The sequence below is a fragment of the Arthroderma uncinatum genome (genome assembly GCF_011692745.1).
Source record: "Arthroderma uncinatum strain CBS 119779 chromosome Unknown scaffold3, whole genome shotgun sequence".
Lineage (NCBI taxonomy): Eukaryota > Fungi > Ascomycota > Eurotiomycetes > Onygenales > Arthrodermataceae > Arthroderma > Arthroderma uncinatum.
This window is the reverse complement of record NW_022983865.1, coordinates 2,284,741-2,299,666: the sequence shown is the minus strand read 5'-3', so window position 1 is coordinate 2,299,666 and position 14,926 is coordinate 2,284,741. Positions and strand designations below refer to the sequence as shown.

General features: G+C 50.1%; 5 protein-coding genes across 5 annotated transcripts; 2 read left to right on the top strand and 3 right to left on the bottom strand.

Moving 5' to 3' along the window:
• Positions 1-24: 24 nt before the first annotated feature.
• GIQ15_04447 (uncharacterized protein) lies at positions 25-716 on the top strand (the record flags this gene model as incomplete). Its single annotated transcript, XM_033551864.1, has 3 exons — positions 25-102; positions 161-290; positions 349-716. 3 exons carry the CDS (start codon positions 25-27, stop codon positions 714-716), a joined length of 576 nt encoding a protein of 191 aa, XP_033405594.1.
• A 588-nt stretch (positions 717-1,304) lies between these two features.
• Positions 1,305-4,367, bottom strand: GIQ15_04446 (uncharacterized protein; the record flags this gene model as incomplete). Its single annotated transcript, XM_033551863.1, has 1 exon — positions 1,305-4,367. One exon carries the CDS (start codon positions 4,365-4,367, stop codon positions 1,305-1,307), a length of 3,063 nt encoding a protein of 1,020 aa, XP_033405593.1.
• A 511-nt stretch (positions 4,368-4,878) lies between these two features.
• Positions 4,879-5,987, bottom strand: GIQ15_04445 (uncharacterized protein; the record flags this gene model as incomplete). Its single annotated transcript, XM_033551862.1, has 3 exons — positions 4,879-4,977; positions 5,035-5,763; positions 5,850-5,987. 3 exons carry the CDS (start codon positions 5,985-5,987, stop codon positions 4,879-4,881), a joined length of 966 nt encoding a protein of 321 aa, XP_033405592.1.
• Positions 5,988-6,413: 426 nt separating this feature from the next.
• GIQ15_04444 (uncharacterized protein) lies at positions 6,414-11,687 on the top strand (the record flags this gene model as incomplete). Its single annotated transcript, XM_033551861.1, has 11 exons — positions 6,414-7,019; positions 7,075-7,120; positions 7,170-7,549; positions 7,629-7,737; positions 7,797-7,875; positions 8,385-8,595; positions 8,678-8,706; positions 8,788-8,905; positions 8,970-9,117; positions 9,171-10,067; positions 10,129-11,687. The coding sequence occupies 11 exons, from the start codon at positions 6,414-6,416 to the stop codon at positions 11,685-11,687; spliced, it is 4,182 nt and encodes a 1,393-aa protein (XP_033405591.1).
• An 855-nt stretch (positions 11,688-12,542) lies between these two features.
• GIQ15_04443 (uncharacterized protein) lies at positions 12,543-13,992 on the bottom strand (the record flags this gene model as incomplete). The annotated part of the gene is made up of 5 exons (XM_033551860.1): positions 12,543-12,758; positions 12,841-13,046; positions 13,114-13,344; positions 13,410-13,754; positions 13,812-13,992. The coding sequence occupies 5 exons, from the start codon at positions 13,990-13,992 to the stop codon at positions 12,543-12,545; spliced, it is 1,179 nt and encodes a 392-aa protein (XP_033405590.1).
• Positions 13,993-14,926: the final 934 nt, after the last annotated feature.

Below are 14,926 nucleotides of genomic sequence, written 5' to 3'. Positions count from 1 at the left end.
TCAATCGCTATCTCAATCGTCAGAATGAAGTTCACCATCGCTCTCGCTGCTCTCGTCGCCGTCGCTGCGGCCCAGGACACCAGCGGCCTGCCCAAGTGCGCTGTAAGTCCAACTTCCAAGTCAAGATGCTTCCAAGTCGACCGCTGCTAACGTCCTCCAGCAAGCCTGCGCCGCCCAGGGATTCCCCAAGGAGTGCGGCCTCGAGGTCAAGTGCATCTGCACATCCCAGCAGTTCCTCTCTGCCATCACCTGCTGCATCGCCAGCACCTGCAACTCCGACGAGCAGAAGCGTACGCCTATAGCCCTTCTACCTACAGCTTATACAATTACACAGCTAACACTCGACAGAAACCATCAAGTTCGCCCAGGGCATCTGTGGCGCCGTTGGAGTCAACGTCCCTGACTCTGCCGTCTGCCCTACCGGCGGTTCGTCCTCTGGCTCGTCCAGCTCAGCGACTCCAACCTCCGGCTCGTCCCAGTCCGGTTCCGTCACCGGCACCGCCATCACCGGCTCTTCCACCCCTACTGGCACCGGCAGCCCGTCCGGCTCTGCTACTCACTCTGGCTCTGCCACTCACTCTGCCACTCACTCTGGCTCTGGCTCTCCTACCGGCTCGACCACGCCTCCCACCCAGACCGGAAACGCCGCCGTCTCCGTCAACGCCAACGGTGGTCTCCTGGCTGCCATTGCCGCTCTCGTCGTCGCCTTTGCGTAGACCAACTTTAAGCTCTACATTAAGCGCAGTTCAGTTCGGTTTGCGTAGACCGACTCTACTCTAATCAATTCTCCAACTCAATTGGGCACAGTTCAGTTCGGGTTTAGCAGCTATCAAGACTGAATGGAGAAAATTACAGGTTCTATCGTGTATCTCTTTTGTTTTCTCCTTTGTCAAACTCTCCTTTGTCTTCCTTAACGCAAATATATTATGTAATTGCTTAATGCTTGCTATTTGTTTGCTTCTACCTGCCTATAACAGGCTTACTATTACGAGAAAGCATAAAATAATTACCTGCTCGGTCTCGTGTGTGTCCTTGTCGTTTTCGTCATCGTCGCTCTATAGCAGGCTGAGAACCTGGTAATATCGCCCCGCATCCTGACCCCGGATATAACAGAGGCACGTAATATGCTAATGCAGTTCGATGGAGATGCGATGTTAGTGCGATCCCCCGCATAGCCTCATGACGATGAGATCCTGGAGTAGTGCGTCATCTGGTTTAGTTGATATGTGGTCACTACATATATATAGTAATGGCCTACTCTATGTCCTAATTACATTGAGATGCCTGCCAGCATATCTTCGGATCTAGTCTATAAGGATAGCGGAGAAAGGCTCCAACTTAATCTCGTCTGCTTCAGCTTCGAGCTGCGAAGCGATGCACCTTATGCAAGACTCTTTGGAAACACATATTCGCAGACCTAGACTACCCTTCTGAGTCAATATGCTGACCGCTGCGAGGCGAGCTACCCAATTCCCATGGGCTCGGAATATTCCCACGGGGGAGGGAGGGTCAAGTAGCTCTTCCCAATTGTCTATAGACGTATAGTCCAACTCAAGCATGTCGTCTTCATGTCCAGGACAAGGTCGACCAATATCCGGGCCGGTATATGTACGGTCTTCGATCATGAGAACATCGAGGTCGGCCACCCAATGTCCACGGTCTCGGACAGATATCACAGACTCGACGAAATAGACGTCTTGGTCAATCGTCTGGTTTCCCCGATGTAGGGGAACACGCCAGTCCGTAAACGAGAGGTGTAGAGAAGTGTCACTGAAACTGTTTTCCCTCTTATAGTCGTATGGTGCGTGGTGCATAAGACGATAGTCGTATTGTAGCGGGCGTATTTGGGGATCTTTAGGTGCCACTAACAGGCAGATGCCATTTTTCCCAATGTTTCCGACCAGACGTCTAACTTTGGGCCGCTTATGGGCATCTAGAGGGTCAGAAAGGACTGAGCTGGCGACAAATATCGAGTTTTGAGTGCACACCGCGAGTGTTTTGTTCAGGTCACTAGGGTCGAGGTCGATCGTCCCTGAGTCCAGGTGAGCTATGCAAGCAAATGCCTGTTTCCTGGCTGAAAAATGTACTCTTTTCGATGCCCATTTAGCATCACAAAGCGTCTTAGACACGATTCGCAAAGGTATAGTCGAACCCTCCAAGTGATTGTAAACGTGGAATGCAAAATATAAAGCGTCCAAGGAGGCAAAGAAGCTTCCAGTGATCTTTATATTTTCAAATAAGAGGTAAATACCAACGTGAGGGTTGAATCTGCTGGCTAGTGTTTGTATGGAATGTAGATAGGATCCGAGCCTTTGTGCGAGCACTGGACGCTGCGCAAGACGTTGTACTGCATCGCCGGGGCTTATAGAGCAGCATATCTCGATCGCAGCTATTCTATCTTTCACTTCATGAACTGGGCGCTTAACGAACAGACCAAAGCGCCAGTCCCCATATAAGCGGATAAAATTCGAAGTAAACTTGAAACCTGACTCTGAATAGTCGAAGCCGAAGCTTGGTTCAAAGCATTGGCATGCAGTAGAGTCGTTTAATAGAGAACAGGCCAAGTGATGGTCGGGTAAGGATTGAACATGATCATAGGAGCGGAATAACTGCGGCGGATGATCCCATTCCAGTAGCTCAGGCGAATACCGGGGGGCCTGCGCGGCTTGGAGAAGAAAGCAGTCCTCATGTCTCGCCCTGACTTGGTGCATACGACTGTTCATAAGCTCCATGACCTCGTCCACCTTTTTGTCTGTAGTATCAAAGGATGTAGCGTACCACCTTGCATGTACCGCTGTACAAATTTCCTGTCCTTCTGAGTTCCTTTTGCCTAGAAGTCTTCTTTTATGGGGGACGGCAGTCATATACTCCACATAATCAGGACCTGGATCATTGGGAGGACTGAAATGAGCGCACATTATGATATAATCGCCGCTTTTGTATCCCATCGATTTCGCAATCTCTCTTAAATATGTAACACCCCACTCACTATTTTCGTGCTCGGAGAGCGCAGAAAGAATGTGAATGTTACAGAGGCCAAAGTAAGGCGAGACTGTTTCTTCGGCTCGTCTAAGGAATGTGGTTGCCAGTTTTCGGCCAAATAGCAAAAGCCTGAGGTTATCCTCTTTCTCCTCTCCTGCCGATAAGCACAGTTTCCTCGCGGCCGCGATTAAAGGCTTAATCCATGTGGGATGATAGTGAACCGTATACCCTGAGGCTGGCAATTCTAGGATATCCCCAATAGCACAGAAAAACTTTGCTGCAGCTTCCAAGTCTCTTGAGTTGACATCCCAATGACCAAAAAGGCCTCCAAGTGCAACGAGACATAGCTGCGAGATGCTGCCTCGTGTATGATCTGGCGAACTTGTGACGGTCACAGGGGCTCCGTAGTACTGTAGATGGGACAAGGCCAACGACCATCGTACACCACCGCTTTCTTCCGGAGCATCTATTTGGAGACCGATCGTGCAAATACCTGTGCTGGGAAACAATGGATCTTTGAACTTGACATTCACCGTCTTGTTTCTCAGAACAATGAGATCTGGGTATAGGTGCCAGGAAGAGAGTGCGAGAAGCACACCAGCGTCTGATATCGACTGAGGCCGACCACACAGGAGGTCCTCTACGCCCAACATTGCTCCTTTCCAAGTTGATATGATTTTTTGGTACGTAGAAGCCCCTCCCGGGAAAGGAAGATTGATATTCTTCAGTATGAGTTGCAACTGATCGTGCTCCCGCTGCTTCGCCTGATCAGCACTGCGAAGCCAGGCACGCGAACTTGCATCCCAGAGTGCAAGGTCCTGTCTCGAGATATCTTGGAGAGAACTCATAAGACTCGATGCAGAGACCATGTTGTTGACCTCAAGAGACGTCTGGATCTCTCGTTTTCTTTCGGCAATCAATTCGACCCATATTGATATTGCCTCCTTGTCGTCCCATGCTCGGGCGAGTATACAGGCGAGAAGCAATATGGCCAAAGCCGAGCGTCCTGAAGTCGCTGCAGCCCATATCGCCGTTCCGTCAACCCCTATGTACTCTTTAAACGGCCCATGGGACGTTGAACCGACAGGATTGACACCGGGTATCTTGATGATTTCGGATATCCGTTTACCGTACGCCTCAATGAGCTTTGGCGCCGAGGGGATGAGCTGCTCAAACAACGCCGCCAGTCGTTGAGCCGTTCGGTGCTGAGGGCCATCTTCGGCTTCAACTCGTCGTTTTGTCGATAGAGCCGAGCCCAGTGGCAGATATTCGGTGGGCGCTTCCACCTTGACGAGAGAGAAGTCGAACTTGAAGTTCGCTAGGGCGCCATTATTTTCGTTTGTTATGGAGAGGAGCGAGTTTTTGAGAGAACTGAGCAGAGACATTAGTACCAGTTGTTGACTATTCAGCACTCCGTATATCAAAACAGCAAGTTAGAGGAATATTGGAGAGAATATAAGGATGGTTACCTGTCAGTGGGAAATAAGATAGTAATAAGTGAGAATGGCGCAGAGGATAGGATAGGAGTCGCTGCCAGCACACGAGGCTGAGCAGTTGTCACCTTGCATAAGTCCATGTAGCCTCATCCTTGCGCAGCGAGAATGTGCTGTTTCTCCAGGGCGTTGATCTCTCGATAGGATACTGGCTAGAGGGCTGGTGGAAATTCTCCATGGTCCGGGGTGCGCCTAAGTCTATCAGCGTATGTATATAAAGTGCGTTTTCACTATCAGGTAAAGCATGCTGAAATATAAGATCAAGTGTAACTCAAGCTATCGCTATAAAACGCAGACAGGAGACGGAAGAAGCAGAAAAAGAAGAAGAAGAAGAAGAAGCAGAAAGATGTATCGCTTTATTAAAATGCATGTAGTGTGTATCGTATCACAGTCTAGTAGTATGTCATCGCAAAGCAGCAACCATATCAGCGCCCAAGCCCACGCCGAAAGAACGAAGATGGCGCTCGGCTCGTTTCTTCTCCTCACGAAGCGCAAACAAAATCTGTCATGTATTAGTCTAGCTCAACTTAGTGGTCGTAGATGTAGATGGAGCACTCACCCAGCATGAAAACATCAGTTCCAGCACCCCGTAGCCCAACACGATTTTCCTCTTCAGATCGTCCACGTTAACTCCAGAACCGGAGCCGGACGCAGCAGCTGCAGTGCTAAGTCCGGATCCGCTGAGCATGGCCTCGTCAAACCATAGTATCGTCTTGCCCGCGGCGTTACGAAAGGGGGTCGCAACGCTGCCTGCGCCAACCGTGCTCGTTCCTGGCACACCCATTACTGTCGAGGTGGCCGATGCAGCCATTGATGTAGCACCCCATTCCGTTTCAGGGGATAGATATATCCGCAACGATACAACCATGAAGATCCATGACCGCAGGGTGATGAGGAGAATGCACAGCTGGCGATAGAGGGAGGAGAATTCGGCGGTTATCTTTAGGGCTGCATCGTTGAGCTCGGAGGACGTGGACGTGTCCGATGCCGATGAGGCTGTGGATGAGGAAGATGGTGTACGGGTTGACGCTGGCCGGGCATACGACGACCTCGACCTCGAAGTCGACGGAGCGGGCGATGACGTCTGAGACCGAAAGAGAGACTCTCGCTGCTGACGTTCCTGCTGCTGCTGTAGCTGTTGGCGATGGATGAACTCCGCTACGGCCAGGATATGGTTCAGCATGGGCAGCTTGATGGCCAGCGTCAGGTCGAACAGGGCGAATGACAGAAGCAAGATGCCGCAGTATGCGAACGGGGAGCGCGGGAGACTGAACGGCTGTATGTTATCCTGCAATGATAGTCAGTATAACCATGGTTATATCAATAAGATCGATGGCATATGTGCTCTGCTATGGACTGGCAGCTCAAGCTTACAATCCTCATGTCATTCCGGACTTTATACACCAGCTCCGCGCCGCTGACCGTCTCGCGCGAGGTCGTCAGGTAAATCGCCAGCGCAACCTGGAACAAGGCATGAAGCCTGATGTAGTTCTTTGACGATATCCGGCCCATTGCGCAGCTGTAGTTGGTTTGCTGCTGGCGTTCGGAGTGTTCTGTCTGGTTGTTGTCTGCTCAGCTCGAGGTTTCCCCCCCGCACAATCCAGCCCGGAGAAGAGTGCAGGACGCGCAGGAAGAGCAGTGCGATCTCGCTCGTTGGTCTCGGTATCAAGTGAGCGTTACATCACATTTGATCGAGCTGGGTGTCGGGGGTTCTGGGGGGCGGTTTGTCGTGGTGAGGATCAGGCAGCAGACGCTGGGGGAGAGAGATGTCACTATTTATTTAGGCTAGGGAAAAGGTGCAGGGTTGCCTCTTATCCAGCCAGCCCACCAAGGACAGCATATCCAGCTGGTTATAAGTACATGGATAGCTGATATCGATCGATATTTATACCCAGCATGAGCTGAAACGACGGCTCTGAACATAAGATATATCCTAACATGTCGCTCCGAAGAGACCGCCAGGTCAAATACTTCCTGCGCTGCCTCAAGACCTTCCTCCCGCACCCATATACCTCCAATGATTCCAATCGCATGACCCTGGCGTACTTTACGCTCGCCGGTCTCGATCTCCTGGGTGCTCTGAATACCGGCGCAGAGGACGTGAAACCGGCTGTGTCGGCCGCAGAGCGCGAGGGATACATAAACTGGCTATATCACTGCCAGGTCTCGTCCTCAGGCGGCTTCCGTGGCTTCACAGGCGCAGATTTCGGTGACGAGAAGCGGACGCCAGAGAACGAATGCTGGGACCCGGCCAATGTCCCGGCTACGTTCTTTGCGCTCGTCGCGTTGCTTATCCTGGAGGATGACCTGGCGCGGGTTCGGAGGAGGGAGTGTCTGCTCTGGCTACGCGGCATGCAGCGTGAGGACGGCTCGTTTGGACAGACTCTGGGACCTGGGGGGAGTATCGATGGCGGCCGAGATCTGAGGTTCTGTTGCTGTGCAGCAGGTATTCGGTATATCCTGGGAGGCGACGGTGAGAGAGAGTTGGACGGCGTTGGAGATATCAATGTTGAAAAGTTGATAGATTATGTCCAGCAGTGCCAGGTGAGCATCTACCGTTTGATATATACATTCTATCTACTGACATGCTGCATTGAAGACGTACGAAGGCGGGTTTGCAGAGTCCCCCTTCAACGAGTCGAATGGTACGTTCATGCTTCTGTCTTGATATATCTTCTTGCTTACACGGTATAGCTGGCTTGACGTATTGTGCACTCGGGACACTGTCATTCCTGGGATGTCTGAAGCCGGGGACGAAGCTCACGTCCTCGGTTACTCTACGTGGCTCGCCGGAGAATGAGCGTTTGATATCATGGCTCGTCTATCGACAGACTACTTTTATCGAGCAAGAGGAAGAAGAAGAGGAAGACGACGAGGAGGCTGAAGATGACGAGAAGCCTACCACTGCTGCACAGGACCAGAGCAATAACTGTACATCTCTTGAAGATGCTATAACTTTGCTGCCAAATCTAGAAATAGATTCACAACCAGACGGGCTCTACGCCGGATTCAACGGCAGACCGAATAAAATAGCCGATACCTGCTATTGCTTCTGGGTCACAGGGTCACTCGCGGTAAGAATGTTCTTGTTCTCTCCAGCGCGCGGCGGGTTACAGCATATTCCATGTCAGACAAGTCTCTAACGTCAGGTAGATGCTCGACCAGCTCAGCCTTGTCGACGCGCAGGCTAACCGTCGATACCTGCTTGAAAAGACGCAGCATATGATCGGAGGGTTTGGCAAGACCGCTGGCGAGCCACCTGGTATGTCTTTCATTGTATCTGATGCGTGTTTCCGTCGTGGACTAATCAGGCTGATGTAGACTTGCTCCATTCGTATCTCGGCCTCGCGTCTCTGGGACTATTCGGCGAAGAAGGACTCGACGGCGTCGACCCTATGCTGTGTGCCAGTCGACGTGTACGAAGCCACCTGGACTCTCTCCCTTGGAGACACTAGATACAGATAATGGCCAGTTCTGCTTCTACGTACTCTAACTGAACATCTGTAGCAGAGTCTGCATGTTCGCCATAGCTATAAGCTGCATATATGCATGCACAGTACCGTTCGAACAATAGATGGCATGTAGATAATAATAATAATAAATAATGTAGATGCGATGTTTCCGGACTAACGTTTCGGGGCGCACCAAAACCATCGACGACGAAACAAATGCTTCATCTCGACTCCCTGACACTAACTAGATATCTTCCCATCAACCGCGATCCTCAAACTCCTAGTCTGTTTCGAGTCCGTCATCGATCCCTACTCGCTCGACGCTCAACGGCGTGTCCGTCCTTGCTCCGCTCGTTGGAACTGCTTTTTGGATGGCGTTAGGGGATCCGGACAGGGGCACCGTTTCTTTCGATGACCAGCCCGCCTCGCGATAGACAGCCTACGCCGACACTTACAGCCTTCCGTCCGTCTTCCTCCTCCGCGTCGCCTTCGAATGGACTGCTGCTGCAACGAGAGACTCGGCCGGCGAACAATATCAACAGGCATCGAGACTGCTTTCCTGCCAGTCGCTGCATCGCCGTCTGTCTAGACACCTCCGCGCGGCCAGTACATACTTACACATGCCGCCACTAAGGTCGAGAGCCGAGTCGCAGCTTCAAAAGGAAAAGGTTGGTCCTAGGATGCTGCTCTGGTGCTTACTTGCTGCGGTCAATTGGGAGAACAGATTTGCTGACTCGGGGGTCTTCATAGCTTGTAAACTCCTACCATGAGCTCCTGAAGTAAGTTCGGTGTCCAATCCTCCCCCCATCCTTCACGACTGGCCCGGAACAAGCTGACAGGTTGTGTCTCTGTCTCGTTAGCGAGTTCTCGTCAAAGGAACTACGGAATGTCGGAAACTATGCTCTCGGAAAGCTGATCGGGAAGGGCTCCTTCGGCAAGGTCTATCTAGCTACACATAAACTTACCAATGGCTCGAAGGTATGAAAGACCGGGTTACGATATGAGATATGTCGACACGAAGCTAAGGGGTATTTCTTGACAGGTCGTACTCAAATCCTCAGACCGGGATGACCCCAATCTCGCCCGTGAGATACACCATCACCGTCAATTCCACCACCCACATATAGCCCGGCTATACGAAGTTATCGTGACGGAGAAGCTGGTATGGCTGGTATTGGAGTATTGTCCTGGTGCGCACCCGCCTGTATAGCCCTGTGCGGAGGAACATGCTAATATGACGTAGGGGACGAGCTATACAACCACCTCCTTCAGAATGGCCCCATGCCGATCGAGAAGACCCAGAAGATATTTACACAGCTAGTTGGAGCTGTAGCCTACGTCCACAGCAAGTCCTGCGTTCACCGAGATCTAAAGTTGGAGAACATTCTATTGGATAAACACGAAAATGTCAAGTTATGCGATTTTGGCTTTACAAGAGAATATGAAGGGAAAGCGAGCTATTTACAGACATTCTGCGGGACCATCTGCTACAGTGCTCCGGAAATGCTCAAGGGCGAGAAGTACGCGGGTGAAAAGGTTGATGTATGGAGTCTTGGGATCATTCTCTATGCGCTCATCGCGGGAGAACTGCCATATGACGAGGACGACGACCAGGTCACCAAGTCTAGGATCCTTACCGAAGAGCCCAAGTTTACCGACCGATTCCCAGACGATGCCAAATCGCTTATCAACCAGCTACTGTCAAAACGTCCGCTTCTCCGTCCGACTCTCAGCGATATTCTAGCCCATCCGTTCCTAGCAGAATATGCGCCGCAACAACAGGCAAATCTGAAGCTCACACGGCCTCCACCTTTCTCAACTCTGCTGGAGAAGGCAACCCTAGAGCGCATGCGCAGCGCCGGAGTGAATACAGACCAGGTCATGCAAAATGTACTGGCTCAACGCTGTGATGCTCTGGCAGGCTGGTGGACTCTGCTGATTGAAAAGGAGGAGCGCAAGGAGAGACGAAGAGAGCGTAAAAGGCGTGAAAAGGAGGCAGAGGCGAAAAATCTACGCCGACTGAGTGCGGCGAGTAGCCGGCTGGAACGGATATCTGCTGCACTTGTCGAGGTCGACGAAGAAGGCCATCCTGAAGAGCCAAAAGCTAGGGGTAGACGAGAAAGACGAAGCTTAACAACTCGTAAGCATATATTACTCTACTAACTCTCATTCTCGACTTGATGCTAACTTTTCCATTGAAGCGCAACTGAACATCCCAGACCTACCTAAACTCCCAGAAACTGCGGCATCTTCAGATGGTCTTCTAACTCCTCCACTTCCACCACCGCCTCCAATCGAAAAGGACTTTCCACGCTCTCCTAGGTCTACTTCTCGCAACCGTCCTGTGCCTCCTCCAAAGGAAAGACGGATATCTAAAGGAAGCGCGTATCATCTTAGCGCATCTCAGCCAGACCTTACACGACCACAGGGGATATTAAGGCGCCAGGGCACCCGTCGCCGCCAATATCCCATTATCAGTCAATTAGCACAGCTCAAACACTGGATAATAGAGTCAACAAAACGCACCAAATCACCACATCCAAAATCCTTCGCCGGTTCTTCGACCATGAAGTTCCTCTCTAACCACTCAAGCCCTCCCAAAAAGAAAGATTCGCCCAAAGACGCGACCGCAATCACTCCAACTAACGCTACCTTTGCCCCGAATCAGCAAACCCCTACGACGAAACGATCATCCAACTCGAGCAGCCTGGCACTTAGTAACGCTTCATACCCTGGTGCAAGGCGGCCTTCATCAATAACTCAACGGCCCTTAAATACCTCAAACTCCCATCATCGCAACTCTCTTTCACCGTCTCCGTTAACTCCACGAAATTCATATCGCCGATCCTCTGCTGGTTTAAGAGGGCGGAAGTCCACGTCCTCGTCCGTTTCCTCTATTCGCACAGTCCACCATGCTCACTCCCATTCCAAAACTTCATCCATATCCTCCAACAGCATTGACACAATTTCTACTCCAACGGGTTCTACCACCAAAGGCATGGGTCGTTCTCCTCATTCTTCAATAAAGATCCTTCCCGCGACGCCGAACTCCATGTCCGTTTTCCCGAACAACATCCGGCTGGTAAGGGGGGGTCCTAATAACAACCTGACCAGTGCTTTCAACGAAGCTGCACCTTCTCTTATTCCTTCGCCTACATCAGGTCCTATATTTGCTCGCAGGAAGCGAGCTACGTTCAAGGGGCCTTCGCTCACCTCAACCCACATGCTGTCAGGCAGTGGCCCGGGCACTCCCAGCCTGATGCGAAGTAGGGCCAGCAGTGTAGCTTCGGGCGAAATATTGATGACTGGTGCTAGGAAGAGCCAAATAATCGAAGAGGAAGAGGATGAAGTGCTGGCTGACGATACCACGGAAGAGGTAGATTGTTTTAGCCCAACCGATGATCGGGCCCCGGCTTTCCCTGAAGCCACCTCGGCCGTTCCGTTGGATGTAGATTATGCTACCGCAATCGCCGCTGCTGCCACGATGGATATAACCCAGCCTCGCGCTGAGGCCGAACATGAAGGCTGTTCTGATGGTCGACAACTCCTGCCCGCTGCTGAGATTACTGAGTATCCTCCCTTTTCGCCGATGTCGCCATCAGAACACGAGCAAGCGGTTGTACGCCCTCCCCGTTCATCGTCGCTCCGAGAAGTGAAAAACGGTTCACCCGGCAGTACAAAGGCCAATGACTCGTTAGAGCATATAGACGAAGCCCTTTCTTCCGCCCAGGAAAAGCCTTTGACTGACAAAGGCCCTTAAAATTTCTTTAAAAGTCACGATCTTTTCCAACTGTGATATCCCCTACGCTACATCTATCTCCATCTCATTTGTCAAGTTATATATATTCCGACTATATATCCCATGTACCGATACTTACTTCTTTTCTCGATTTTCCGATCTTCCATTACTCTACACTACCCCTTGATACCATTGTTTTTTAAACTGGAATCCCGCCCTACCCACCCCTTTTCTATACCATTTAAATGCAATTCCCGCCACAAAGGTCAATCATCGTTCTTACACTCTGAATTAACATACTTTTATATTTTTTACTCCTCTTGGCATGTATTTCAACTAACCTCATTTCACTTCTACCTCTTCTTTTCTTGATACTCCGCGAGCTATAGTCTCCTTATTATAGATCTTATTGTCTTTGCCTATTCTTCCGTTTATATATTTCTCCTTCTCTCTCTGACGGCTCAATATATTTATATCGGATACTACATTACTCGTACATACACCCCACTTAAGATTATTTAGTTGTATGTCGCTCTTGCAGACTGTCGTTGATTGCTATCGCTTACATTGGTACTACCTTGGCTAAGGCCAATGTTAAGGGGCTGTATAGAATAATCATTTAATGGCAATTTATGAGTATTCTGGTTGACGATACCAACTACCGGCATGCTACACGGGTTTTAATTTAGATAGGGCTTGTATACAAATGGAGCCGCTAATTATATTAAATGGCCACGGTAAAACTATCTTATACCTCACCCCATTTCCAGCAACATCAATCGTTGGTAGCTAAATAGCCTCGCCATTACCCCAAGACACAGAGTGAATGAATGCCCACAAAAATAAAGGAAAAGCAGGAGAGGAGTGAATGTAGGTTTACTTCACTTCCTTCTCCCCAACGATTGGAGCTACGAATTCAACCCCTTTTGAGGGGGAATCCGACTTTGCGATTTGTATATCAGCGCCGGTATGTTCTTCATCCGCCCTGACGTCTGCGATACCAAGATTACTGTCTCCAACCTTATCCGCTGGGTCACGGTAAGAGGGGACGAAATTTACACATACGGCATATGTCCAAGCCGCCGCCATGAGCTAGATGTCCAGTTAGAAAGGAAACTTGAAAGTACACTGGAAAGGATGAAACATGGGTGGAAGGATATTAGTTGATTCTTACAACTGTTGGAACGATCATTGCAAATCCAGTCGAATCATGCAAGTCAGCGACATAGCCGAGAAGCGGTGGAATGGCAGCGCCACCAGAAACACCGGCAATTATGAATCCAGATCCCCGTTTATAGTGTTTGCCTAGACCACGAATTCCCAAGGCAACGATAGTTGGGAAACAAACTGATTCAAAAAATAGAACCATAAAAAGCATAGCTGTCGTAATTTAGTGTTAGTAACTCAACATCCCTCGTGGAATATCGGTACGATTACAGGCACTCACCTATGCCTGTGTTGTCCCTCTGTGTGGTAGACGCAGCTAGAAAAACAACGACTCCAGCTAAGTAGACGAGGAATATCCATCTAGCTCTGATATACTTCATGAGGAAAGCTCCTGAAAATCGACCAACTGTAAATGCCCCCTGCGCGCCAGCTAAGAATTTTGCTCCCAGGGCGCTAGAAGTATCTGCTCGTGTTTCTACACTGTAATTTATGAAATATGATGCGATTGCCACTAGAAGTTTGGTTAGATGGTTGCTGACGAGAAAAACCGACCAGGGGGTAAAAGGTGGGACCTACCTTGCGAGCCAACATATAAAAATTGCGCAAATGCTGCATGGAACAGCTGATATCGTTTCCAGAACGATTCGTCCTTGTCAGTGACGTGCGTTTGGGTAACCTGGAACTCCATATCTGCGTCTGTAACTTCGGGAATGTTGGAGATATAAAATACTCCTGCAAGACAGAAGACAAAGATAGCAATTGCAAGGTATACCCATTGGACTCGCTGTAAGGCGCTGACATCGTCTTCCGTCGTAGAAAAGAATACATAGGAGCCAAGGACGGGCCCTACTACCGTGCCTATGGCATTGAAAGCCTGAGCGAAGTTAATTCGGATTTCGGCATATTTTGGTGGACCGCAAACTGTAGTGCAATGGTCAGCAATCACGCATAGAATTGGCATACATATACAATACCTACCTGAGAGATATGGATTCGCTGCCGTTTCGAGCGAGCCCAATCCTGAACCAATCACAAAGGTTGCACCACAGAATCCGCCAAACGATTGATTCAAACCAGCTGGCCACATGCAGAGGGCTCCTATTCCATAAAGACATAATCCCATGATGAAGACGGACTTATAGCCCCATTTTCGAAGCATCCAGTTGGCATAGCCAAGGGAAGCAAGAGGGTACGCTCTGTGAATATATAATCAGCATAAGCAGTTCATGAGGGCCGAGCAGTGTGAGGAGAAATGGTACCCGAAATAAGCAGCCTGTAATCCAGAAGAACGAGTTCGTGTTATGCCCAGGGTATTCTGAAAGTGTTTATTGAGGGTATCGAGCAAGCCGTATGCAAAACCCTAGGGATAATCAGACGTTGACTCGATAAAACACGTATAATGATGACAAGACCAACCCATAGAAAGAACAAGATAGTGACAATCGTTAGTGGCCATAGACTCTGGCGTAGGGTCAACTGAGCAGCATTCGTGACTTGATCGTTCCTAGCTCGCAAATGACGGCTTCTCAGAAAGGTTATGACACTCATCGCGAATTCTTGGGTGTAGTATTAATGGCAGAGAGAGTGTAGAATTGCGGCGGGACCGACACCCAGGTCACCAATATTCGATGATTGTGGGAGTTGCGCAGCAGGGGAGGAAGAAGCGGCGACAGAGCTAGAAGAATAGCTCTGGAATATTCGTACTCCCGCCTTGCTCACGGGGACCCTGTATAAAACGGGAGCTAGGATCTACGCTCCGAATTTTGCTTTGCCTTCATCCCGCGTGAGTAACTGTTCGGTCTCCCTGTCAAAGGATCATGGTGTGAACAGGGAGTCCGGCTGAAATGAGCAAAATATCAATCAGTTGCTGGCTGTGCTACCACTGTGCCCCGAGCCGTTTCCCCTGCAGTAATCGGCTTGTTCAGTCTTCTCATCCCGCGCTTCGCTTAGACTCCTCGCGCGTGCCGGCGTTACTCCGGCTATCCCCAGATTCGAAAGGCTGAAACTGCGAGATCCAAAAAAGTTTGCGCTGAAGAAACAGCTTAGTAATAACTCTAAACAACCTTAACTCCGCTGTGGGGCCCCGCCCGATA